This window comes from Rhinoderma darwinii, chromosome 1 (assembly GCF_050947455.1).
Source record: "Rhinoderma darwinii isolate aRhiDar2 chromosome 1, aRhiDar2.hap1, whole genome shotgun sequence".
In the NCBI taxonomy this organism is placed as follows: domain Eukaryota; kingdom Metazoa; phylum Chordata; class Amphibia; order Anura; family Rhinodermatidae; genus Rhinoderma; species Rhinoderma darwinii.
The window spans coordinates 321186621-321214155 of record NC_134687.1 but is presented as its reverse complement, the minus strand read 5'-3'; the positions used below and the strand labels follow the sequence as shown (position 1 = coordinate 321214155).

Genomic DNA, 27535 nt, shown 5'->3' with positions numbered 1-27535 from the left:
CATGTCTTTTGTAGGACACGCTGTAGGTCGCATTTTTATTGGGAGGGGGGACGCTGTATGGCGTTCCCTACAGGGGGGGCTGTATGGCGTTCCCTACAGGGGGGGCTGTAAGGCGTTTCCTACAGGGGGGGCTGTATGGCATTCCCTACAGGGGGGCTGTATGGCATTCCCTATAGGTGGGGTGTATGGCGTTCCCTATAGGGGGGGGCTGTATGGCGTTCCCTACAGGGGGGGGCTGTATGGCGTTCCCTACAGGGCGGGGCTGTATGGCGTTAGCACCATACAGCCCCCTCTGTAGATAACACCATACAGCCCCCCAGTAGATAACGCCATACAGCCCCCTCTGTAGATAACGCCATACAGCCCCCACTGTAGAGAATGCCATACAGCCCCCCCCCCCCATGTAGGGAAACGCCATACAGCCCCCTCTGTAGATAACACCATACAGCCCCCTCTGTAGATAACGCCATACAGCCCCCACTGTAGAGAACGCCATACAGCCCCCACTGTAGAGAATGCCATACAGCCCCCCCTGTAGGGAACGCCATACAGCCCCCTCTGTAGATAACGCCATACAGCCCAATCTGTAGATATCTACAAAGGGGGCTGTATGGCGTTATCTACAGGGGGGCTGTATGGCGTTATCTACAGGGGGGGCTGTAAAAAAAGGCACTATCTACAAGGGGGGGTTGTGTGACACCCAGGGGAGGGGGGGCCCCAGTCAAAAGTTTGCTATGGGGCCCAGTCTTTCCTAGTTACGCCCCTGCCTGAGGCTATTAATCCAATGCTGTTGGGACCACCCTGGCTTCTCAAGCACGCTCCAGTGCTTGATTGGAATTCTGGAGAAATTTTTCAGTGGTGCCCTCGCTGTCACCTCAACTGTCTACCTCTGGTTCATCCTACTCTACCTCTGATACCTCAGTCGCTTCCTGGTCTACCTCCGCAGTATGCCTGCTATGCAGACGTGTTCAGCAAGGAGGAGTCTGAGACCCTACCTCCACATCGTTCATATGACTGTCCGGTCAAATTACTTCCTGGGAGTTCATCTACCTCTGGCCTTGCATAGACTATCATGGTTTGAATAAGATCACTTTCAAAAACAATTACCCTTTACCGCTGTTCTCCGAGTTCTTCGACCATAGTTGTGGAGCCGATATTTTCACTAAGCTGGCTCTTCGTGGGGCTTCTAACTTGATACGTATCCGTAAAGGTGACGAGTGGAGGACTGCATTCAACACCACAGACGGTCACTATGAGTATCTCATGATGCCCTTTGGGTTATGTAATTCTCCAGCTGTGTTCCAGGAATTTGTGAATGACATATGCTGGGATCTATTGTATGTCTGTGTGGTGGTTTATCTTGATGACATCTTGATCTACTCTCCCAATCTGATGACACACCGGAAGCATGTTCGCCAAGTCCTGTCGCGGTTAAGGGCGTACAACCTTTTTTGACAAATTGGAAAACTGCACCTTTGAAAATAAATCCTTATCCTTCCTGGGTTATCTTGTTTCTGAACATTAAAATCTGTTCTTGATTGGCCTCGTCCTCAAGGTCTCCGTGCTATACAGAGGTGTCTGGGCTTTGCGAATTTCTACCATTAGTTCATCCCTAATTTTTCTTTGCTTTCTTTTCCCATCTCTGCCCTCACCAAAAAAGGAGTGAATGCAAAGAATTGGACCCCTGAAGCAGAATCTGCTTTCACAGAGCTTAAAAGATGCTTCACTTCTGCCTCCATTCCATATCATCCAGATGTTTCCCGACAATTCTCATTGGAGGTTGACTCCTTGTCCATTGCTGCTGGAGCACTTCTCCTCCAAAGAGACTCTGAGGAAGAAGTTGTTCCCTGTGGTTTTTTTTCTCCAAACTAATTTATGCTGCTGAAAGGAACTATTTCATTGGTGATCTTGAGCTCCTAGCATCAAGCCGGCTCTAGAAGAGTGGAGACTTCTGTTGGAGGGTTTCCGCACATTCCAGTTGTCAATTACAGTGATCACAAGAACCTCACCTACTTACAGTCGGCACAACGTCTGAATCCACATTAAGCCAGGTGGTCTCTGTTCTTTTCCAGATTCAATTTTCAACTCCATTTTCGCCTAGCTGAGAAAAATGTCAAGGCAGACGCTCAATCCCATTCATTTGAAACAAACGACCATGAAGAGGACTCTTAGCATATTATTGACCCCTCATGCATAATAGCTGTTGCTCCTCCGCAGATCAGAGACATTCCTCCAGGGAAAAATTATGTCCCTCCTGCAGACAGGAAAAAGATTCTCTTCTGGGGCCACAACTCCCCATTGGCAGGTCATTTGGGCATTCATAATACTTGGGACTTCATCACTCGCTACTTTTGGTGGCCCACACTACCCCAAGATGTTCAAGACTATGTCTCCGCATGTATCAAGTGTGCCCAAAACAAAATTGCTCAAGCCAAAACTATGGGCCTACTGCAACCACTCTGCGGTTCCTAAAGGTCCTTGGCAGCATATTGCTATGGATTTTGTTAAGTACTGAGCTTGGATCTGGTACTGTATTTATGTTATAAGCATGGATCAAATGTTGTATTAATGTACTAACTTTGTTCTGGTGCTGTATATATTAACTGACCTTGGTTCTGGTGCTGAATTTATGTAATAAACTTGGTTCTGGTGCTGTATTTATGTACTGAGCTTGGTTCTCGTGCTATATTTATGTTATGAGCATGGTTCTGACACCGTATATATGCATTAGACTTAAATCTAATACTGTATCTGTACACTAAATTTTTGTATTTGGGGTTGTGGTAAAAAGCTGGGAGATATGCTGTGTCGTGCTACACACACCACACATCTCTACCCACTTCACTTCTCACAGAGCACAGCTTAACTAAATGGGCTGAGCACACCTATACTACTAAATGTGCACATATACAGTAGGACTATACGTAATGGGTGACTTTAATATAAAGTGTGGGTGGGTATATATGCTTATGTAAGTATATACATAGTGTGGCAATCCAGTAAAACATTCTAGTCAGGGAGCCACACAAGTTTATAGGATATTACTGTACAAAAATATTTATTTACAGTCCACAATAAAGTGTATTTGTAATATTGTAATGATTTTATTTGATTAGAGTAGCAATCATTTTTAGCGACGTGCTACACTGTGGGCATTCCACATGCATATTTTTTGCATCCAAGTAGGGAACCTATTGTTAAAAATTTGAATCCCACCCTGGGTTCCCGGCAATAAGACCCCCCTTGATCACAAAGTTTTCACTTTGTGTGATGAGAATAATCCTGTAATTCAATAGGGAGAGGGGAATAAGCCACTGCCACCCTGCCAGACCACTCAAACATAAATTCAGTTATGCATGCTTTTTTATTTTTGAAAATAAAAATGTGAGGCATTACAATACACTAAAATATGGATAGGAAATCATTTAAAGAGGTACTCCAGCCTCAAACATTTATTACCTAACCATTGATAAATGTTAGGTTGGTGGTGGTCTGATTGCTTGGTTTCCCACTGATCACTAAATCAGCGCTCAGTTGTTTTCGTTATTCCCTTAGACTTTATATAGCACTAGATCATTGCTCCAATCAAACTCATCCTTGCCGCGGTCATGCAACTAGGGGCCGTGGACTAGGGACCCCATTCTATCGATTGGTGGGAGTTCCAGCGATCGGACTCTCAGTGATCTAAGGCTGGATTCACACGAGCATGTTCCGTCCGTAATGGACGGAACGTATTTCGGCCGCAAGTCCCGGACCGAACACACTGCAGGGAGCCGGGCTCCTAGCATCATAGTTATGTACGACGCTAGGAGTCCCTGCCTCGCTACGCGACAACTTTCCCGTACTGTAATCATGTTTTCAGTACGGGACAGTAGTTCCAAGGAGAGGCATAACTATGATGCTAGGAGCCCGGCTCCCTGCAGTGTGTGCGGTCCGGGACTTGCGGCCGAAATACGTTCCATCCTTTACGGACGTAACATGCTCGTGTGAATCCAGCCTAACAGTTATCAGCTATCCAGTGGAAAAGTCATTTTTGCTAAAACATGATAAAATTATGTTTTACCACATAAAGCGTCATAAAACGCATTTCGACTGCGATGTAAAACCCCAGCCTAAGGGAAAACTAGTCACATTTCCAGCTGTTTTTTATTCTAAAAGTTTTGATAATAAACCTTCCATGACAATTATTTGATGAAAATTTCCAAGCGATTGTAACAATTATTGCCCAGTCTAAATGGACAAAATTGTGATGAAAATTGCGCATGTATAAAAATCATTTCTGTTGTTACCGGTATCTGAAAACGTCACATGTCAGACATTTATATTTACAATACATTTGTCGCTATGTTCAAACTTGTGTTTGAAAATGGAGACATATGTACAATTATTTTACTGATGGAAATGGTAAGATACTCGGAAATACTTGAAAAAATGTTACGTATAAAGACCAACGTTGGTTGGTTTAGGATTGCTTTATCAGCAAACACTATCATTATGTTTAGGTGCCAGTAATGGAACTGGAGATATTCAGTTGGAAGGCCATTTTACACGTGTCAATGAACGAGTAAATGAGAAATCGCTCGTTCGTCGGCTGATCAGATCTTTTAGGCGGCCAAAAAAATAGTCATTAGTCAGCAGCAAATCTCCCTGTGTAAACAGGGAGATGTGCTGGTGACATGATGCAAATGCATGGGGATGAATGATCATTGCTGAGTGCCGATCGACAAGCTGTATTGTTGATCAGCACTCAGTATTATAGGTGGTAAACTGCGTAAAACCACCTTTAGGCGACAGACATTAGCAAACAATGTTTAGCTGCGTGCTTGTCAGTGTTTTTTAGGTGTTTTTCACAGCCAAAGATTCTGTGGCCTTGTTTTTGCTTCTAGTCTATAGGAACATATAAATATGTGTACACACATGGCATTATGGTTTGTGGTGTTTTTGTTAGACTGTTTTCTTGTATTGAGGGGAGTTTTCCCTTAAAACACAGCACTCTCTGGGTTTAGCATTTTTTATGCTGTTTTTTTCCAAAGATTTCAATAAGGCTTTTAATATAACTTAACTCTATGTGGATCGAGCAGAGACTGCACATGCTCAGCCACGGCTCTATACATTTTGTATGGGGCTGCCGGAGATGACTGAGCGCGATCTCCTGCAGTCCCAAAGAAAGTGAATAGAGCAATGGGCGAGCATACACATAGGGCACTCCGGGAGCGATGGTTTTTGAATGGGTGGGGGGCCCAGTGTTTGGCCCTCAACCGATCTGACATTTAGCAGCTATCCTGCAAATTATCATAATGAGGAAGATCCTTTTTATACAGGTTATTAAAATTGATTGCCTATCTTTAGGATGGGTCATAAATATTAAATAGGAGGGCGTCCGACTGTCAACACCCCGCTGATCAGCTGTTTGAAGAGAACTCGGCCCTCGTACGACCCCCGGTAGCCTCTTCATTGTTTACATGGTTCTCTCCGTTCGTACTTGCACGCGTTGTTAAATTTGTAGTGGCCGTGCAAGCTATTGCACCACTGTCCCATTCAAGTGAAATTACAAACTCTTCTCTTTCTTATACTACCTCTTGGTTGGCTTAGCTTTCTGCCAGTTTTTTACGCCAAAAATGTGCCACCATTTATGCATGGTGTCACATTTTAAGCGATGCCCCTTTCTGCTAGACCATGCCATTTACCGTTAAAGAGGCTCTGTCACCAGATTATAAATGCCCAATCTCCTACATAATCTGATCAGCGCTGTAATGTAGATAACAGCAGTGGTTTTTATTTTGAAAAACGATCATTTTTGAGCAAGTTATGAGCAATTTTCGATTTATGCTAATTAGTTTCTTAATAGACAACTGGGCGTGTTTTTACTTTTGACCAACTGGGTGTTTTACAGAGGAGTGTATGACGCTGACCAATCAGTGACCAATCAGCGTCATACACTTCTCATTGTTCCAGCCCAGCTTCTTTCCCTGCACAAACACACTGTGGAACAATGAGAAGTGTATGATGCTGATTGGTCAGCAGTTGGTAAAAAGTAAAAACACGCCAAGTTGTCTATTAAGAAACTAATTAGCATAAATCTAAAATTGCTCAAAAATGATAATTTTTCAAAATAAAAGCCACTGTTATCTACATTACAGCGCCGATCAGATTATGTAGGAGATTGGGCACTTATAATGTGGTGACAGAGCCTCTTTAAGCCACGTTGCCTATTTACGGACGTAATTCGGGCGTTTTTGCCCCAAATTACGTCCGAAAATAGCGCCGAAAATAGCGCTGACAAACATCTGCCCATTGAAAGCAATAGGCAGACGTTTGTCTGTTCACACGAGGCGTAATTTACGCGCCGCTGTCAAATGACGGCACGTAAATAGACGCCCGCGTCAAAGAAGTGACCTGTCACTTTTTGGCCGTAATTGGAGCCGTTATTCATTGACTCCAATGAATAGCAGCGCCAATTACGTCCGTAATTGACGCGGCGTTCTAACGCCTGCACATGCCGTTACGGCTGAAATTACGGGGATGTTTTCAGGCTGAAACATCCCCGTAATTTCAACCGTTACGGACGCCCTCGTGTGAACATACCCTAAGTGTATTGGGCATTTTGAATATCGATCTGCCCCTTTGTGTAAATCCTGCCTGAGATTAGAAAAAATTATTTTTTTTTTTCCTAAAATCATTGCCACTCTTGTCCATTGGCTTCCCTTTAAAAAGATTTGGGTGGGGACAAAGAAGAGGGTTTGTTTATGTTGCATGGTCTGTGTACACTATTTTATGTATTTTGTCATTTTATACAGTCTAAATTTGTTTTACCTATAAATCATCAGATGTACATAGTAAACGTTACCTAGGCAAACCAGAGTGGCACCTTCCCAAGTTCCGTTAGCAGTGCATACAGATGTGTTGTAGCCATATTCAAGGAAACCAGAAAAACATGTGTAAGCCACTCGGCTGGTGAATGTTGTAGCTCCAGATAGAATCCTTGTCGTGTTGGGAAGAACTGGAGGCTGTCCACAGTCAACAGCTGAGCAAGCAAATTAAAATATTTAACGTCACTGAAACGACTGTTTCACCAGGTAAAAACTTGCAAGACAAAGAGGACCATTGAAGTGATTTGAATATATGCATAATTTTGGCCGAACAATCTACTAATCTACTAATGTCTCATGCTGTTGTTAATTTTTACAGGGTACATGCTTACTAGTACTGGGGGGGGGGGGGGTATAGAACGGTAGTTTTTAGTATACAGCTCATTGAGAACTACATGTGATTGTCAATATAATACGCTCGTGCTGCTCTTTTCACCATTTGGTATTTTTCTCACATGGTGTTATCCTGTCTGCTAGGCCCTGCATGCAAGCCTATCACATGGCCCTGTCTGATGGGCCCTGTATCACTTCAGATCTGAAATGGTCCATAAAAAAGGCTTTTGAAACTTTCTTGAAAATGAAATTACTGCTAGAGCTCTAAGCCTTGTAACGTTCTGGAAAAATAATTTTTTTTAAAAAAAACTATGCCAACCTAAAGTAGACATATGAGATATGTGAATTATTAGCTTTTTTTGTGGTATTACTAGCTGTTTTACAAGAGGATACATTTAGATTTAGAATATTGCTAATTTACTCAAAATTTTGGTATTTTTCACAAATAAACAATGTATCAACCAAATGTTACCACTAACTTAAAGTACAGTGTGTCACGAGAAAATAATCTCAGAGTCGCTTGAAAAAATAAAAGCATTCCAAAGTTATTATCACATAAAGTGACATGTCAGATTTGAAAAAAAAAAAATGGCCTGGTCCATTGGGCGAATACAGGCTGTGTCCTTGAGGGGTTAAATTAGCAAAAATCATTATTTTATCTAAGGTTGATTTAATGATGGTGGTCTACATTATGTTCTTGTTTCCATACTACAGTTTATTATATTCTAAAATCATTCAAGGCTAAATATTACAACTTAACACTAAGTCGCTAAACAATTTAGTTCTACCACTGGTAACAACAATCTTATACAATATTTCTATTGGTAAAGTAAAAATTCTAGAGTGTTCATAGATAAATCACAGTACTTTCCATTGCTAGTCCTACCTGTGCAGCTCAAAATGGCACCTTCCCATATCCCTTTGGCTGTACAGACAGATGTACTGACTCCATGATCAGGATGGAATCCAGAGTTACATGTGTAAGTCACTTGGTTCCCAAATGTGGTTTTGGCTGACAGTATCATTGCAGAATTGAGACGTGATGGAGGCTGTCCACAATTAACCTCTGTGAATTGAAACAAAAAAAGGTCAATATCTTCTACTTCAAACAAATCTACTTTATCTACGTTTCTTATTGTGAATAAGAGCAAAGTCTTATTTTCTTTTCCTTCATGAGTTGTGTAAGTGAAAAGGATGAGCATAAAGTAAGGGAATATAGAGTACCAGAGAGTAAAAGGAAGTATGAAATATTCCAGATGAATGGACATTTGGCCTTGTCATGTATTGTATTACCTTTGCATAAAGATTGACCACCATGTGCCTGAAATGGTCCAGTACCGTTTTGTAAACTGAAGCCTTCCTTACAGTAGCATTCATAACTTCCAGGAACGTTTTTACATTTTCCATTAACCCCACAGGTATCAGGATCTTCGCACTCATCAATATCTACAAGACGAAAGTCAAGATAAATATTACATTCAAAGAAATGTATTTTTAGTTAATAGAGTAACATCAGTAAAATCTGCAATTCCAGCATGATAATATCAGGTAGTTGATCTTTTCATAAAGGCTTTATTGACCCAGGATAAGGATTGCACTCATTCTTCGTGTGAGACTGAATACCTGGAGATGAGCACCACGTGATACTTGCAGAACAATCCTCAGCAAATTATTATTATATTTACAGATGACACAATTCTTGTTTCTAAATTTAAAAACATTTGAAATGAAAAGGTAACATAATAATAATAATAATCAAAACATGAATATCTAGAGCATAGATTGGTTATGTAATACATTAGTTGAGAACTAGGTCATTGGACAACTTTCTCCACAGACACATGGATTTTTCGTAATTATTGCATCCCATTCAATTACAATAATCCACATAACAAAAGGGTCATGTATCTATAGTTAACTGTAAACGGTTCAGACGTTGCAGTCACCCTGAACCCTGGTGTCTGAGGGGGCACAACAGCTCCTTTGCCACATAAGAGTAAGCAGTATTATAAATGACATGTTATAGTTGGGGAACTATGTTACAGATTTTGTATAAGGGCCCAGTATCTTCAAGTTACGCCTTTATACCAAACACAGGGCAAGTCTGATTATAACGAGATGCTGGCCACTGTAATTACCTGTGTCGCTCTCCTTGTCTCACTGCCATCGTCACCGCTAGTTTTCCCATAGTGGTGCACACACTCTGTTACATCTTAAAGGTACAGGCCTATGTCAGCTGGTTGTAGCTCAGCCTGTGGCTGATCATTTCTTTTTACATAAACCTGCTCTGAACTTCCACACCTTTCCTGAGCAACAATGTTTTTTGCATCCTGCCAGGGGCGTAACTAGGAAAGACTGGGCGCCATAGCAAACTTTTGACTGGTCACCCCCCTACCCTAGGTGCCACACACAGCCCCCCATGTAGATAGTGCCCCCTGTAGAGAGTGCAACACAGCCCCCCTGTAGATTGTGCCAAACAGCCCCCCTGTAGATTGTGCCGTACAGCCCCCTGTAGTCAGTGCTATACAGCCCCTTCTGTAGACAGTGTCACATCCGACTTGCAGATAGCGCCCCCACCTCCACCTTGTAGATAGTGCCATACAGCCCCGCTGTAGATATCGACATAATGCCCCCCTGTAGATAGCACCATACAGCTCCCCCTGTAGTTTACGCCATACAGCCATCTGCAGATAGCTCCATACATCCCCCCTGGAGATAGCACACTACAGCTCCCCCTGTAGATAGCGCTATACAGCCCGCCCTGTAGATAGCACCATACTCCTCCCCGTAGATAGTGCCATATGCCCCTCCTGTAGATAGGGCCATACACTCCCCTGTAGTTTACGCCATACAGCCATCTTCAGATAGAATAAAGAAAGAATAAAGTAACGTTAAAACCAAGCACACCATTGTTTTTCTTGTGAAATTCTCGATAAGTTTGATGTGTCACATGACCCTCTTCCCATTGAAAAAACTAAAGGTGGATACAAAATGGCCGACTTCAAAATGGCCGCCATGGTCAACACCCAGCTTGAAAAGTTTCCCCCCTCCCATATACTAATGTGCCACAAACAGGAAGTTAATATCACCAACCATTCCCATTTTATTTAGGTGTTTCCATATAAATGGCCCACCCTGTATATATATATATATATATATATTGTGACAACCTGGGGACCACTTAGCTCACAGGATCGCCATCTCCCGGGTGAGATGGCTGGCACACATAGAAAGTTCACTCCAACTCCTTGAATAAAAGGTTTAAACCAGCCGCAGCTAGCTTTATTGTCTTCACCACAGCAGTCAGTGTTACAACAATAAACATACAAAATAAACCCTAGGCCGTCCAGCCTCTAACTAACACATTCAGTGTCCCTCTCTACGAGACACTGAGCCTTGTGCCCAGCACCTCAAAACCTTCAGGGTATGTGCACACACACTAATTACGTCCGTAATTGACGGACGTATTTCGGCCGCAAGTCCCGGACCGAACACAGTGCAGGGAGCCGGGCTCCTAGCATCATAGTTATGTACGATGCTAGGAGTCCCTGCCTCGCTGCAGGACAACTGTCCCGTACTGAAAACATGATTACAGTACGGGACAGTTGTCCTGCAGCGAGGCAGGGACTCCTAGCATCGTACATAAGTATGATGCTAGGAGCCCGGCTCCCTGCATTGTGTTCGGTCCGGGACTTGCGGCCGAAATACGTCCGTCAATTACGGACGTAATTAGTGTGTGTGCACATACCCTCACAGTTTTACCTCACACGGTGGTGACTCTCACAGGCTAGCATGCCTGTCTTCCCCAGACTGAGAGCCCTGTGTGAAATGTACACACCTGAAATAAAGAGCCGTCTCAGGTGAAGCCTAACTAGGCTCATCAGACATCCCAAGACATGGACTGTCTGTATGGAATGGAAGCCTGCCCTTCTCCTTCACACTCCAGCAAACCAGGCCCTATTCCAGGCTTTACACCCAAGCAATAGCAGAGAAAAACCCTCTCTGCTGTACATGCTCCCTGGTTGCTTAACCCCTTCCCGACATTTGACGTACATGTACGTCATGGAAAGCATTGACTTCCCGCAAAATGCCGTACATGTACGTCAAACGTTTGGCACCGGCTCAGAAGCTGAGCCGGTGCCATCATCGTCGGATCTCAGCTGTATCTTACAGCTGACATCCGACTGTAACGGCGGGGACCGAAATTAGCTTCGATCCACGCCATTAACCCCTTAACTGCAGCGCTCAAACGCGATCGCTGCACTTAAGGTGTTTGCAGCTCATCGGAGCCCCAGCAATGAAATTGCCGGGGTTCCGGTGGCTGCAATGGCAACCGGAGGCCTAATACTGGCCTCCCGGTCTGCCTAGCACCGAAGCCGGTCAAGATCCGCCCGGCGGCGGAGCCTGATCGGCTTCCGTAGCTGCCGGCAAGATGGCGCCGGGTCAGGAGCTGATCCGGCGTCATCAGCGGTGGAGGTCAGCTGTACTGTACAGCTGACATCCACCTGTAACGGCAGGAACCGGAGCTAGCTCCGATCCCTGCCATTAACCCCTGCGATGCAGCAATCGAAAGCGATTGCTGCATCGTAGCGGTTACTAGCAGATCGCCAGCCCTGACAGGCAATCGGGACTGGCGACTGCTGTTATGGCAACAGGAGACACAATGGTCTCCTGCTCTGCCATTACGAAAGCCGATTTAGGCCCCGCCGGGAGGCGAAGCCTAAACGGCTTGCTGTCAGTGAATGACTGACAGATCTAATACATTGCATTACATAGGTAGTGCAATGTATTAGAAAAAAAAATATCTGACCGTTGGACCTTCAAGTCCCCTAGTGGGACTTGAGAAAAAGTGTAAAAAAAGTATAAAAAAGTGTAAAAAAAAGTGCAAAAAATAAAAGTTTGAAAACAATAAAAGTTTCAAGTAATCAAATAAAACACAATCCCCCTTTTACTCTTATCAAGTCCTTTATTATTGAAAAATAATAATAAACCATATGTATTTGGTATCGCCACGACCGTAACGACCGGAGGTATCAAAATATTATATTATTTATTGCACGCGGTGAACAGCGTAAAAAAACCCCGTAAAAAACGTTACCAGAGTTTCTGTTTTTTGGTCACTTTGCCCTACAAATATTACAATAAAAAGTGATCAAAAAGTCGCACGTATCCAAAAATGGTACCTATAAAAACTATAGCTCGTCCCGCAAAAAACAAGCCCTCATACACGTCCGTCGACAAAAAAATTAAAAAGTTATGGTTCTCACAACTTGGCGACAGAAAAAATACATTCTTTTTACAAAAGTAATTTTATTGTGCAAAAAGTTGTAAAACATAAAAAAGTGCTATAAATCAGGTATCGCCGGAATCGTACTGACCCGCAGAATAAAGTTAACATGTAGTTTATAATGCGTGGTGAACGCTGTATAAAAAAAACAAAAAAAGCTGTGCCAGAATTGAGTTTTTTTGTTTACCTGGCATCCCAAAAAATAGGATAAGGGTATGTTCACACGGCGGGGGTCCGTAACGGCTGAAATTACGGGGATGTTTCAGCCTGAAAACATCCCCGTAATTTCAGCCGTAACGGCATGTGCAGGCGCTTGAACGCCGCGTCAATTACGGCCGTAATTAGCGCTGCTATTCATTGGAGTCAATGAATAGCGGCTCCAATTACGGCCAAAGAAGTGACAGGTCACTTCTTTGACGCGGGCGTCTATTTGCGCGCCGTCATTTGACAGCGGCGCGTAAATATACGCCTCGTGTGAACAGACAAACGTCTGCCCATTGCTTTCAATGGGCAGATGTTTGTCAGCGCTATTGAGGCGCTATTTTCAGACGTAATTCGGGGCAAAAACGCCCGAATTACGTCCGTAAATAGGCCGTGTGAACATACCCTAAAAGGTGATCAAAAAGTCGCATGTACCCCCCCAAAATGGTACCAATAATAACTACAGCTCGTCCCGCAACAAACCAGCCCTCATACCGCTACGTCTATGAAAAATAAAATTAGTTATGGCTCCAATAAGTCAGGAAATAAAAAAATATGCAGTTGTGCCCGAGGGGAACATTTCTTCAGTTTCAAGAGGCGATTTATCAAGGACCTAAAATTAGGGAACCAGGAAGGGGAGAGCCCAAACATATCCGCTGGAAGCGACGGTGCCCGTATTATACCAGGACAACACTTCCCAGCAAAATTCCCCAAACTACAAAGGCGCGGAGTGTGGACCAAAAGGGGGATAAGAAATGACACCATTTATCAGTGCGACACCGGCCTGTGCAGAAAGGATTGCTTCACAGCGTAACACACATCTATGGATTATTTTTATTTTTTTATACCACCTGACTATGCCCCTTATATACTCCGCCCCGCTTACATGTACCCCCACATTATAAAACACCAGCAATACTCAAACAAATATAGTACCAAGCAAAATCCGCTCTCCAAAAGCCAAATGGTGCTCCCTCGGCCCTGAACCCTGCAGCGTCCCCAAACAGCAGTTTCCTTCAACATATATGGCATCGTCATACCCGGGAGAACCCTTTTAACATTTTTTGGGGTGTATCTCCAGTGGCATAAGCTGGGCATGACATATTTGCCACTGAATGGCATATCTAGGGAAAAATATACATTTTTAATTTGCACCATCCACAGCGCATTCATTTATGGAAAAGACCTGTGGGTTGAAAATGCTCACTACACCCCTTAATAAATGCCTTGAGGGGTGCAGTTCCATAGTGGGGGTCACTTATCAGGGGTTTCTTTTTATTATTTCACATCTGAGCCTCTGCAGTTGTGAACCAATACTTTGTAAATCGCCAAATTAGGCCTCCACTCCGCATGGTACTCTTCACTTCTGAGCCCTGTCATATGTCCAGACAAAAGATTAGTGCCCCATGTAGGGTGTTTCTAAAACCGGGAAACACCGCATAATAATTAGAGAGCTGTCTTGTTATGGTGGCACAAGCCGGGCACCACATATTGGCATATCTATGGAAAAAAATCCCATTTTCACTCTGCAACATTGAGCGCACACTAATTTCTACAAAACACCTGCAGGGTTAAAATGCTTACTACACCCCTTGGTAAATGCATTGAGGGGTGTAGTTTCCAAAATGGGGTCACTTCTGGGGGGTTTCCACTGTTTTGGGCCCACAGGTGCCCAGAAACCAATCCAGCAACATCTGCACTCCAAATGGCGGTCCTTCCCATCTGAGCCCTGCGGTTTGCCCAAACAGCAGTTTATGACCACATATGGGGTATTGCCGTACTCGGGAGAAATAGCTTTACAAATGTTGGGTTCTTTTTTTCCTTTATTTGTTGAGAAAATGAAAAAATTTGCGCTAAAGCTACGTCTTATTGAAGAAAAAGGACTGTTTTTATTTTCACTGCCTAATTCTAATAAATTCTATGAAACATCTGTGGGGTCAAAATGCTCACTACACCCCTAGATGCATTCCTCAAGAGGTGTAGTTTCCTAAATGGAGTCCCTTTTTGGGCGTTTTCATTGTTTTGTCCCCTCAGGGGCTTTGCAAATGTGACCTGGCCTCCGCAAATCATTCCTGCTAAATGTGATCTCAAAAAGCCAAATAGTGCTCTTTCCCTTCTAAGCCCTGCCGTGTGTCTAAACAGCCGTTTATTACCACATGTGGGGTATTGTTTTACTCGGGAGAAATTGCTTTACAAATTTTGTGGTGCTTTTTCTCCTTCAGTCCTTCTGGAAATGAGAAAAAATTAGCTAAACCTACATTTTCTTTGAAAAAATGTAGATTATTATTTTCAGGGCCTACTTCCAATAATTTCTGCAAAAAAACTGTGGTGTCAAATCGCTCACTATACCCCTAGATAATTTCCTCAATGGGTGTAGTTTCCAAAATGGGGTCACTTGTGGGGGGTTTCCACTGTTTTATCCCCTCAGGGGCTTTGTAAATGTGACATGGCCTCCGAAAACCATTCCTGCTAAATGTGAACTCCAAAAGCCAAATAGCGCTCTTTCCCTTCTCAGCCTCGCCGTGTGTCCAAACAGCCGTTTATTACCACATGTGGGGTATTGTTTTACTCGGGAGAAATTTCTTTACAAATTTTATGGTGCTTTTTCTCCTTTAGTCCTTGTGGAAATGAAAAAAAATTAGCTAAACCTACATTTTATTTGAAAAAATGTAGATTTTCATTTTCACAGCCTACTTGCAAAAATTTCTGCAAAAAACCTGTGGGGTCAAAATGCTCACTATACCCCTAGATAATTTCCTCAAGGGGTATAGTTTCCAAAATGGGGTCACTTGTTTGGGGTTTCCACTGTTTTGTCACCTCAGGGGCTTTGTAAATGTGACATGGCCTCCGCAAACCATTCCTGCTAAATGTGAACTCCAAAAGCCAAATAGCGCTCTTTCCCTTCTCAGCCACGCCGTGTCTCCAAACAACCGTTTATTACCACATGTGAGGTATTGTTTTACTCGGGAGAAATTGCTTTACAAATTTTGCGGTGCTTTTTCTCCTTTAGTCCTTGTGGAAATGAGAAAAAAAATCGCTAAACCTACATTTTCTTTGAAGAAATGTTGATTTTAATTTTCACGGCCTACTTCCAATAATTTCTGTAAAAAACCTGTGCGGTCAAAATGCTCACTACACCCCTAGATAATTTCCTTGAGGTGTCTAGTTTCCCAGATGGGGTCACTTTTGCTTGATTTTGACTGTTTTGGCACCGCAAGAGCCCTTCAAACCTGACATGGTGCCTAAAATATATTCTAACAAAAATAAGGCCCCAAAATCCACTAGGTGCTCCTTTGCTTCTGAGGCCGGTGCTTAAGTCCAGTAGCACGCTACGGCCACATGTGGGATATTTCCTAAAACTGCAGAAACTGGGCAACAAATATTGAGTTGCATTTCTCTGGTAAAACCTTCTGTTTTATAAAAAAAATTGTATTAAAAATGTATTTCTGCAGAAAAATATGAAATTTGTAAATTTCACCTCTACTTTGCTTTAATTCCTGTGAAATGTGTAAAGGGTTAAGACATTTTCTAAATGCTGTTTTGAATACTTTGAGGGGTGAAGTTTTTAAAATGGGGTGACTTTTTTGGGGTTTCTAATATATAAGGCCCTCAAAACCACTTCACAACTGAACTGGCCCCTGTAAAAATAGCCTTTTGAAATTTTCTTGAAAATGTGAGAAATTGCTGCTAAAGTTCTAAGCCTTGTGAGGTCATAGAAAAATAAAAGGATGTTCAAAAAACGATGCCAATCTAAAGTAGACATATGGGTGATGTTAATTAGCAACAATTTTGTGTGGTATAACTGCCTGTCTTACAAGCAGATACATTTAAATTGAGAAAAATGCTAATTTTTGCAATTTTTCGCTAATTTTTGGTGTTTTTCACAATTAAATACTGAACATATCGAGCAAATTTTGCCAGTAACATAAAGTCCAATGTGTCACGAGAAAACAATCTCAGAATCGCTTGGATAGGTGAAAGCATTCCGGAGTTATTACCACATAAAGTGACACATGTCAGATTTGAAAAATGATGCTCTGTCAGGAAGGTCAAAAGTGGCTAAAGAGGGAAGGGGTTAAAACCTGAGTTTCTGCACTGTCCAGTAGCTGCACTGCTACAATATATATATATATATATATATATATATATATATATATACACATACATACATACACACTACTGTGCAAAAGTTTTAGGCAGTTGTGGAAAAATGCTGCAAAGTACGAATGCTTTCAATAGTAAAAGTGTTATTCGTTTTTTTTATATCAACTAACAAAATGCAAAGTGAATGAACAGAAGAGAAATCTAAATCAAATCAATATTTTGTGTGACCACCCTTTGCCTTTAACCCCTTCCCGCCGCAGCCCTTTTTCAGATTTTCATTTTTTCCTCCCCACCTTCCAAAAGCCATAACGTCTTTATTTTTCCATCGATATAGTACTATGAGGGCTTGATTATTGTGGGACGTGTTGTAGTTTTTCGTAGAACCATTTATTTTGCCATATAATGTACTAGGAAACGGGAAAAAAAATATTTGTGGGGTAGAAAATGAAAAAAACAGCGATTCCTCCATGTTTTTTTGCGCGCAGTTTTTACGGACTTCACTGTGCAATTAAAACAACATGTTAACTTTATTCTCTGAGTCAATACGACTACGGCGATACCAAATATATATCGTTTTTTCTATATTTTACTACTTTTACAAGTAAAAACCTAAGTGTAAAAAAGAAAATTTATTTTGTGTCGCCAAATTCCAAGAGCCACAACTTTTTTATTTTTCCGTCGATTAAGTGGTATGAGAGCTTATTTTTTGCGGGATAAGCTGTAGTTTTTAATAATACCATTTTGGTGTAAATGCGATGGTTTGATCACTTTTTATTTCATTTTTTGTGGGAGTTTAGGTGACCAAAAAATAGAGCTTCTGGCGTTTACAATTATTTTATTTTTTATGGCATTCACCGTGCGGGTTAAATAATGATATATGGTAATAGTTCAGACTTTTACGGATGCGGCGATACCAATTATGTTTATTTATTTATTTTTTTACTATGCTCTAGGGGGAAAATGGTAAAAGGTTTTTTTTTTTAAACTTTTAATATTTTAAAATATACCGCTAGTTACTCTGAGGTGTCAGCTGTAACATACAGCTGACACCTGCATCATATGGAGCGGGTTCACTCCGTGAGCTCGCTCCATACTTCCCCTACCCGACTTTGGCGTATGGATACGTCAAATGTCGGGAAGGGGTTAAAACCGCATCAATTCTTCTAGGTACACTTGCCATGGATTTTGAAGGATTATAGTCAGGTGTATGATTAACCAATTATATAAAACAAGTGATAATGATCATCATTTTCATAGGTAGGTTGAAACACAGTCATTACCTGTAGCAGAAACTGCTGAGTAGGGGGCTTAAAACTGGGTGAGGAGCAGCCAAACTCTGCTACAAAGGAGAGTTTGTGGAAGACAGTTTTATGTGACAGGTCCACCATGACAAGAATGAACACAGCAACGAGACACAAGATAGTTATACTGCACCAGCAATGTCTCTCCCAGGCAAAGATTTCAAAGCAGACTCGGGTTTCAAATGTGCTGTTCAAGATATTTTCAAGAAGCACAAAGAAACAGGCAACGCTGAGGACCGTAGATGCAGTGGTTGGCCAAGGAACCTTAGTGCAGCAGATCAAAGACACATCATGCTTACTTCCCTGCGAAATAGGAAGATGTCCAGCAGTGCCATCAGCTCAGAACTGGCAGAAGCCAGGGGGACCTAGGTACACCGATCTACTGTTCGGAGAAGTCTGGTCAGAAGTGGTCTTCATGGAAGAATTGTGCCCAAAATGCCATACTGTCAATGTGGAAACAAGGCTAAGGGACTCAACGATGCACGAAAACATAGGAACTGGGGTGCAGAGAAATAGCAGCAGGTGCTCTGGACTGATGAGTCAAAATGTGAAATAATTGGCTGTAACAGAAGGCAGTTTGTTTGCCGAAAGGTTGGAGAGCGGTACAATTAATAGTGTCTGCAGGCGTCAGTGAAGCATGGTGGAGGTTTCTTACGAGTTCGGGGCTGCATTTCAGCATATGGAGCTGGGGATTTGGTCAGGATTAATGGTGTCCTCAATGCTGAGAAATACAGGCAGATACTTATTCATCATGCAATATCATCAGGGAGGCATCTGATTGGCTTCAAATTTATTCTGCAGCAGGAAAACGACCCCAAACATACAGCCAATGTCATTAAGAACTATCTTCAGCATAAAGAAGAACAAGGAGCCCTGAAAGTGATGATACCCACAGAACCCTGATCTCAACATCATTGAATCTGTCTGGGATTACATCAAGAGACAGAAGGATTTGCGGAAGCCTACATCCACAGAAGATCTGTGGTTAGTTCTCCAAGATGTTTGGAACAACCTCCCTCCCGAGTTCCTTCGAAAACTGTGTGCAAGTGTACCTAGAAGAATTTATGTTGTTTTCAAGGCAAAGGCTGGTCACACCAAATATTCATTTAATTTAAATTTCTCTTCTATTCATTCACTTTATATTTTGTTAATTGATTAAAAAAAACTATTAACACTTCTATTTTTTTTAAGCATTCTTACTTTGCAGCATTTTTCAAACAACTACAGAGAACTTTTGCACAGTACTGTGTATATATCTATATATATATATATATATATATATATATATATATATATATATATATATATAAGCATTCTTACTTTGCAGCATTTTTCAAACAACTACAGAAAACTTTTGCACAGTACTGTGTATATATATATATATATATATATATATATATACATACACACATATACACATACATACATACACACACTTAAATATATATATATATATATATATACATACACACACACACATCACACACATGTGTATATATATATGTACACGCACACACATATCTATACACACACATATATAAACACATACATACACATATACATACATACACATATATATATATATATATATATATATATATACACACACACACATATATGTATATACACACATATATCTATATATACACACACACATATATATATATATACATACACACACATATATATATATATGTATATACTGTATGTATGCACACATATATATGTATACACACACACATACATACATACATACATATATATATATATATATATATATATAACAAAATAATACGGATCAGGCATTATATCGGTCCTAGCTAAGGGCGAGGCATCTCTATTACAATTGGGGATGATCACCTACACTACCGTTCAAAAGTTTAGGGTCACTTAGAAATTTCCTTATTTTTGAAAGAAAAGCACAGTTTTTTTCAATGAAGATAACATTAAATTAATCAGAAATACACTCTATACATTGTTAATGTACTAAATGACTATTCTAGCTGCAAACGTCTGGTTTTCAATGCAACATCTACATAGGTGTATAGAGGCCCATTTCCAGCAACCATCACTCCAGTGTTCTAATAGTACATTGTGTTTGCTAACTGTGTTAGAAGGCTAATGGATGATTAGAAAACACTTGAAAACCCTTGTGCAATTATGTTAGCACCGCTGTAAACTGTTTTGCTGTTTAGAGGAGCTATAAAACTGACCTTCCTTTGATCTAGTTGAGAATCTGGAGCATTACATTTGTGGGTTCGATTAAACTCTCAAAATAGCTAGAAAAAGAGAGCTTTGATGTGAAACTCGACAGTCTATTCTTGTTCTTAGAAATGAAGGCTATTCCATGCGAGAAATTGCCAAGAAACTGAAGATTTCCTACTACGGTGTGTACTACTCCCTTCAGAGGACAGCACAAACAGGCCCTAACCAGAGTGGAAAGAGAAGTGGGAGGCCCCGCTGCACAACTGAGCAACAAGACAAGTACATTAGAGTCTCTAGTTTGAGAAATAGACGCCTCAAAAGTCCTCAACTGGCAGCTTCATTAAATAGTACCCGCAGAATGCCAGTGTCAACGTCTACAGTGAAGAGGCGACTCCGGGATGCTTGACTTCAGGGCAGAGTGGCAAAGAAAAAGCCATATCTGAGACTGGCTAATAAAAGGAAAAGATTAATATGGGCAAAAGCACACAGACATTGGACAGAGGAAGATTGGAAAAAAAGTGTTATGGAAAGACGAATCGAAGTTTGAGGTGTTTGGATCACACAGAAGAACATTTGTGAGACGCAGAACAACTGAAAAGATGCTGGAAGAGTGCCTGACGCCATCTGTCAAGCATGGTGGAGGTAATGTGATGGTCTGGGGTTGCTTTGGTGCTGGTAAAGTGAGAGATTTGTACAAGGTAAAAGGGATTTTAATAAGGAAGGCTATCACTCCATTTTGCAACGCCATGCCATACCCTGTGGACAGCGCTTGATTGGAGCCAATTTCATCCTACAACAGGACAATGACCCAAAGCACACCTCCAAATTATGCAAGAACTATTTAGGGAAGAAGCAGGCAGCTGGTATTCTATCTGTAATGGAGTGGCCAGCGCAGTCACCAGATCTCAACCCCATAGAGCTGTTGTGGGAGCAGCTTGACCGTATAGTACGCAAGAAGTGCCCATCAAGCCAATCCAACTTGTGGGAGTGGCTTCCGGAAGCATGGGGTGAAATTTCTCCCGATTACCTCAGCAAATGAACAGCTAGAATGCCAAAGGTCTGCAATGCTGTAATTGCTGCAAATGGAGCATTCTTTGACAAAAGCAAAGTTTAAAGGAGAAAATTATTATTTCAAATAAAAATCATTATTTCTAACCTTGTCAATGTCTTGACTATATTTTCTAGTCATTTTGCAACTCATTTGATAAATATAAGTGTGAGTTTTCATGGAAAACACAAAATTGTCTGGGTGACCCCAAACTTTTGAACAGTAGTGTATATCTGGACCTCATTAAACTCTGAGGCTTAAAGCAATGTCTTCTAAGATGTACTGGTATTAACCCCTTTAGGACGCAGCCTGTTTTGGCCTTGTGGCACATACGATTTTTTCAAATCTGACATGTGTCACTTTATGGGGTAATAACTTGGGACTGCTTTTACCTATCCAAGCCATTCTGAGATTGTTTTCTTGTGACATATTGTACTTTATGATAGTGGAAAAATTTTGTAGATAAATTCAAATTTAGAGAAAATTAGCAAAAATTAGCATTTTTCTAAATTTAAATGTATGTACTTGTAAAACAGATAGTAATACCACACAAAATCATCACTAGTTAACATTTCCCATATGTCTACGTTATGTTTGCATCGTTATTTGAATGTCCTTTTATTTCTCTAGGACGTTACAAGGCTTAGAACTTTAGCAGCAATTTCTCACATTTTCAAGAAAATTTCAAAAGGCTATTTTTACAGGTACCAGTTTAGTTCTGAAGTGGTTTTGAGGGCCTTATATATTAGAATCCCCCAATAAATCAGCCTATTTTAAAAACTGCACCCCTCAAAGTATTCAAGACAGCATTCAGAAAGTTTCTTAACCCTTTAAGTGTTTCATAGAAAATAAAGAAAAGTAGAGGGGAAATTTACAAATTTCATAGTTTTTTTTGCCGAATTTTCAGTTGTAATGCAGAAGGTTTTACCAGAGAAACGCAATCAGTATTTATTGCCCAGGTTCTGCAGTTTTTGGAAATATCACACATGTGGCCCTAGTGTCCTAATGGACCAAAACACAGGCCTCAGAACTAAAGGAGAACTTAGTGGATTTTGGGGTCTGCTTTTTATTAGATTATATTTTAGACACCATGTCAGGTTTGAAGAGGTCTTGTGGTGCCAAAACAGTGGAAACTCCCCAAAAGTGACCCCATTTTGGAAACTACACCCCTCAAGGAATTTATCTAGGGGTATGGTTAGCATTTTGACCGCACAGGTATTTTGCTATATTTATTGGAGTTAGTCTGTGAAAATTAAAATCTACTTTTTTTCTGAAAAAATATAGAATAAAGAAGAAAATGCACCCCCAGATTTGTAAACCATCTCCTCCCGATTACGGAAATACCCCATATGTGGTAATAAACTGCTGTTTGGACCCACAGCAGGGCTCAGAAGGGAAGGAGTGTCATTTGGATTTTGGAGCGCAGATTTAGCTGGATTGGTTTTCAGTGCCATGTCGCGTTTGCAACGCCCTGGAGGGACCAAAACAGTGGAAACACCCCAAAAGTGACCCCATTTGGGAAACTACACCCCTCAAGGAATTTTTCTAGGGTTATAGTGAGCATTTAGACCACACAGGTTTTTTGCAGAATTTAGTGGAGTTAGGCCGTGAAAATTAATATCAACATTTGTGTCCACTAAAATGTTGCATTTTTTCATTTTCACAATACCCCATATGTGGTAATAACACTTTTTTTTTTAATAGAAATGAATTATCCTTTGCAGGACTGATCCTTTTTTGCTTTTCCATTTTAGTTTTTCACTCCCTGCTTTCCAAACGCCATAACGTTTTTTTTTCCATCAATAGAGCGGTGTGAGGGCTTATTGTTTGCGGGAAGAGTTGTAGTTGCTATTGATACCATTTAAAGTACCATATAATGTACTGGGAAACCGAAAATAAAATTCTTTATAGGGTGACATTGGAAAAACTGCGATTCCTCCATTGTTTTTTGGGTTTCGTTTTTACCGCTTTCACCGTGCGGTAAAAACGACAACTTAACTTTATTCTGTGGGTCAATAGGATTACAGTGATACCAAATGTATATCGTTTTTTCTATATTTTACTACTTTTACAGAGAAATAACTATTTGTTAAAATACACTGTGAGAGCCATCACTTTTTTATTTTTTGGTCGATTGAGTGGTGTGAGGGCTTATTTTTGGCAGGACGAGCTGTAGTTTTTATTGGTACCATTTTCTGTACATACAACTTCATGATCATTTTTTATTACATTTTATTTAGAGCTAAGGTGACCAAAAAACAGGGATTTTGGCGTTTTAAATTCTTTATTTCTTACGGTGTTCATTATGCGCTAAAAATTACTGTTTTACTTTATTCTGCGGGTCGGTACGATTATGGTGATACCATATGTATATAGCTTTTTTATGTTTTGCAGCGTTTGCACAATGAAATCACTTGTTTATAAAATAATTAATTTTCTGTCATCATATTTTGAGAGCCATAACTTTTATTTTTCAGTCAAAAGAGTGGTGTAAGGGCTGTTTTTTTGCGAGACGGGTTGTAGTTTTTTTTTAATACTATTTTGGGGTACATACGACTTTTTGATCACTTTTTATTCTATATTTTGGGAGGGGTGGTGAGCAAAAAATAGTTATTCTGTCATTGTTTTTTGTGCGGAAAAAATAACATTATAGTTTTATACTTTGAGTCGTTACGAACGCGGTGATACCAAATATGTGCACTGTTTTTTAACGGTTTCATTTTTTTTCCTATAATAAGAGACTTATTATAGGAAGAAAAATCTTTTATTTTTACACTTTTGTAAAACATTTTTATTAACTTTTTTTAACTTTTTACACTTTCTATTTTGTCTTGCAGCTCTGATCGCTGCTAGAATACATTACACTACCTAGTAGTGTAATGTATTCCAACTATCAGTGTGACGTCACAGTCACTCTGACAGTAAGTCTACGAGGACTGGCTAGAGGCTGGTCTTCATAGGCTTCCATACATGGCAGACTCCGAATGCCATCACAAGCATCAGCAACACCCACAATTGCATGGGGACTGCTGATGTGCTACAAACCCCTAAATGCGACGATCGCAATCGAGCGCCGCATTTTAGGGGTTAATTGCCGAAATCAGCGGCGATTTGCCACTGATCGGAAACTGTGGAATGTAAGCTGTCGTGGACAGCTGACCTCCCAGTTCCCGATGCACACGGTCACCGTCACCGACAGTGCGCATCGGGAACGACACAATGACTTCCTGTCATTCTGACAGGAAGCCTATCAGGAGGCTGGTCCTGATAGGCTTCCGTACATGGCAGACATGGAGGCCATTGTTTGTCCTCCGGTAGCCATGCTAGCCATCTGCAAACTTCACGATTTCATTGTGAGGTCTGCCGATGTACTAGAAACCCCTAAAATGTGGCCATTGCATTGTCGAAATCAGCGGAAATGAGCCAATGATCGGCAACAGTGTAGTGTTAGCTGTCAGGGAACAGCTGGCCTCCCAGTTCCCGGTGCACAGTGTCACCGACAGTGTGCACCGAGAACCGCGCAGTAACTGTACGTCCTCGTGTGCTAAGACACTGGCCACCAGTACGTACGATTGCGTCACTGTGCGCCTAGGGGTTAAAACTCCGATTCACTAAGTGGGACATACAGGGTTAATTTCGTATGGCCAGAGGGATGCTCTTGTTCCATTGAGCATGCGTATGACGAACTCCACTAGTCAGAGGATCATGCGTGTTCATGGAATGGAAGGAACGGACATGCGTGGAAAGATAGAGCTAACGTATGCGCACTAACTCTCGGAAGACTCCGAGAGTTTGGGACAGCATGGAAGATGTGAGGGGAGCCTAAGGGTATGTTCACACGCAAACTCAAAAACATCTGAAAATACGGAGCTGTTTTCAAGAGAAAACAGCTACTGATTTTCAGACGTTTTTTAAGCCACTAGCGATTTTCTCACCCTTTTTTACGACCGTTTTTGGAGCAGTTTTCTATAGAGTCTATGAAACACGGCTCCAAAAACATCCCAAGAAGTGACCTGCACCTCTTTTCGAGGCCGTTTTTTTACACGGCCAATTTCCAAAACGGCCGCGTAAAAAACGGCCCGTCGGAACAGAACGCCGTTTTCCCATTGAAATCAATGAGCAGATGTTCGGAGGCGTTCTGCTTACAATTTTTCGGCCATTTTTCGGGCGTTGACAGCCCGAAAAACGGCCGAAAATAGGCCGTGTGAACATACCCTGATTCTTCTGATTAAAATTTCTAAATATTTCTAATTTTGTACACCTGCACTTTGTATATTGGCACTTAACACCTTTTGAAGTTTTGTACAGTATTGGCTAAAGGCCTTTCTTAACACTTGATGAAATATATGATTGTCAATCATATCCTGTGAATTACACTGAAGTTTTTTTTACCATTTTACTATGTACCTGCATTGACACACAATGTAGTTTTTTTTAATCTAAATTACTTTATTATGTACTTTGGGAAATTGTGTGTGTATGTATATATGTGCACTGTTCACTGACTGTATTGCTTGAGAAAGTGTATGTATGTATGTATATATATATATATATATGTGTATGTGTATATATATATATATATATATATATATATATATATATATATACACAGGGTGGGCCATTTATATGGATACAACTAAATAAAATGGGAATGGTTGGTGATATTAACTTCCTGTTTGTGGCACATTAGTATATGGGAGGGGGGAAACTTTTCAAGCTGGGTGTTGACCATGGTGGCCATTTTGAAGTCGGCCATTTTGTATCCAACTTTAGTTTTTTCAATGGGAAGAGGGTCATGTGACACATCAAACTTATTGAGAATTTCACAAGAAAAACAATGGTGTGCTTGGTTTTAACGTGACTTTATTCTTTCATGAGTTATTTACAACTTATGGGTGACATTATGGGTGTCAGGTCCAAGCATTCCTAGATGAACAGTTTCCTGGAAAGTGGATTGGTCGTCATGGGCCAGTTGAATGGCCCCCTAGGTCTCCTGTTCTGACCCCCTTAGACTTTTATCTTTGGGGTCATCTGAAGGCAATTGTCTATGCTGTGAAGATACGAGATGTGCAGTAACTGAAACTACGGATACTGGAAGCCTGTGCTAGCATTTCTTCTGCAGTGTTGCTATCAGTGTGTGAAGAGTGGGAGAAGAGGGTTGCATTGACAATCCAACACAATGGGCAGCACTTTGAACACATTTTATAAGTGGTCAGAAACTTGTAAATAACTCATGAAAGAATAAAGTAACGTTAAAACCAAGCACACCATTGTTTTTCTTGGGAAATTCTCGATAAGTTTGATGTGTCACATGACCCTCTTCCCATTGAAAAAACTAAAGTTGGATACAAAATGGCCGACTTCAAAATGGCCGCCATGGTCAACACCCAGCTTGAAAAGTTTCCCCCCTCCCATATACTAATGTGCCACAAACAGGAAGTTAATATCACCAACCATTCCCATTTTATTTAGGTGTATCCATATAAATGGTCCACCCTGTATATATAGCACACAAGAAAATGGCTGTATGCAGAATGTATGCACAGTGATTGATACATAAACCAATTAACTCACAATCTATAATTAATACATTATCACAAGTGTCAATATATAAAAGATTACAGAAATACAGTAAATACTTATAGAGCCATCAAATGTAAAATACAATATCATAAATTGGAAGATAGAATAATAACTGTATCAATTCGGGAGGTGCAGAGGCCAATTATAAAATATAATAAATATATTGTAAAGTTACATTGTTCTCATAGACACGTTCATAGCGGCATCCCTGAATGTCCACTGCGCATGTACGTAATTGGAACACATACCCTGTAATGGACAACTGCACATGCGCAGCGGCTATTGAATTCCATTGTGCACATCATATAGTGGATAAGAAGTTCAACTGCACATGACAAAGAAATCAGATTTACTGATATCTGCAGCACTAATGCCTAGAGCGAAACCGACAGCTCTATGGATGCACTTGCGAATGGGAGAATAGAACCTCGACAAAATTTACTCTAATAGGGGAAAATACATCAATAAATACGGCATATGGAAATAAGTGCCCATTTAGTAAAGAAGAATTACAAATTTAATTTTCACCATTAGTATCAATACGGTGTCCGTAGACCTAGTATATGTGTCGCCCACCCCCCCACCCCCCAGCCAGGATGCGATG

At 41.0% G+C, this 27535-nt stretch overlaps 1 protein-coding gene across 1 annotated transcript in view; it reads right to left on the bottom strand.

The window, feature by feature from the left end:
* The window catches only part of SUSD1 (sushi domain containing 1), a 258455-nt gene that overhangs the window by 142912 nt on the left and 88008 nt on the right, over positions 1-27535 (bottom strand). The window contains exons 6-8 of the mRNA XM_075825598.1: positions 8496-8648; positions 8089-8268; positions 6848-7024 (exon numbers count right to left, since the gene is read on the bottom strand). Coding sequence (XP_075681713.1) covers positions 6848-7024; positions 8089-8268; positions 8496-8648 — 510 coding nt within the window. The remainder of the gene's footprint in view (positions 1-6847; positions 7025-8088; positions 8269-8495; positions 8649-27535) is intronic.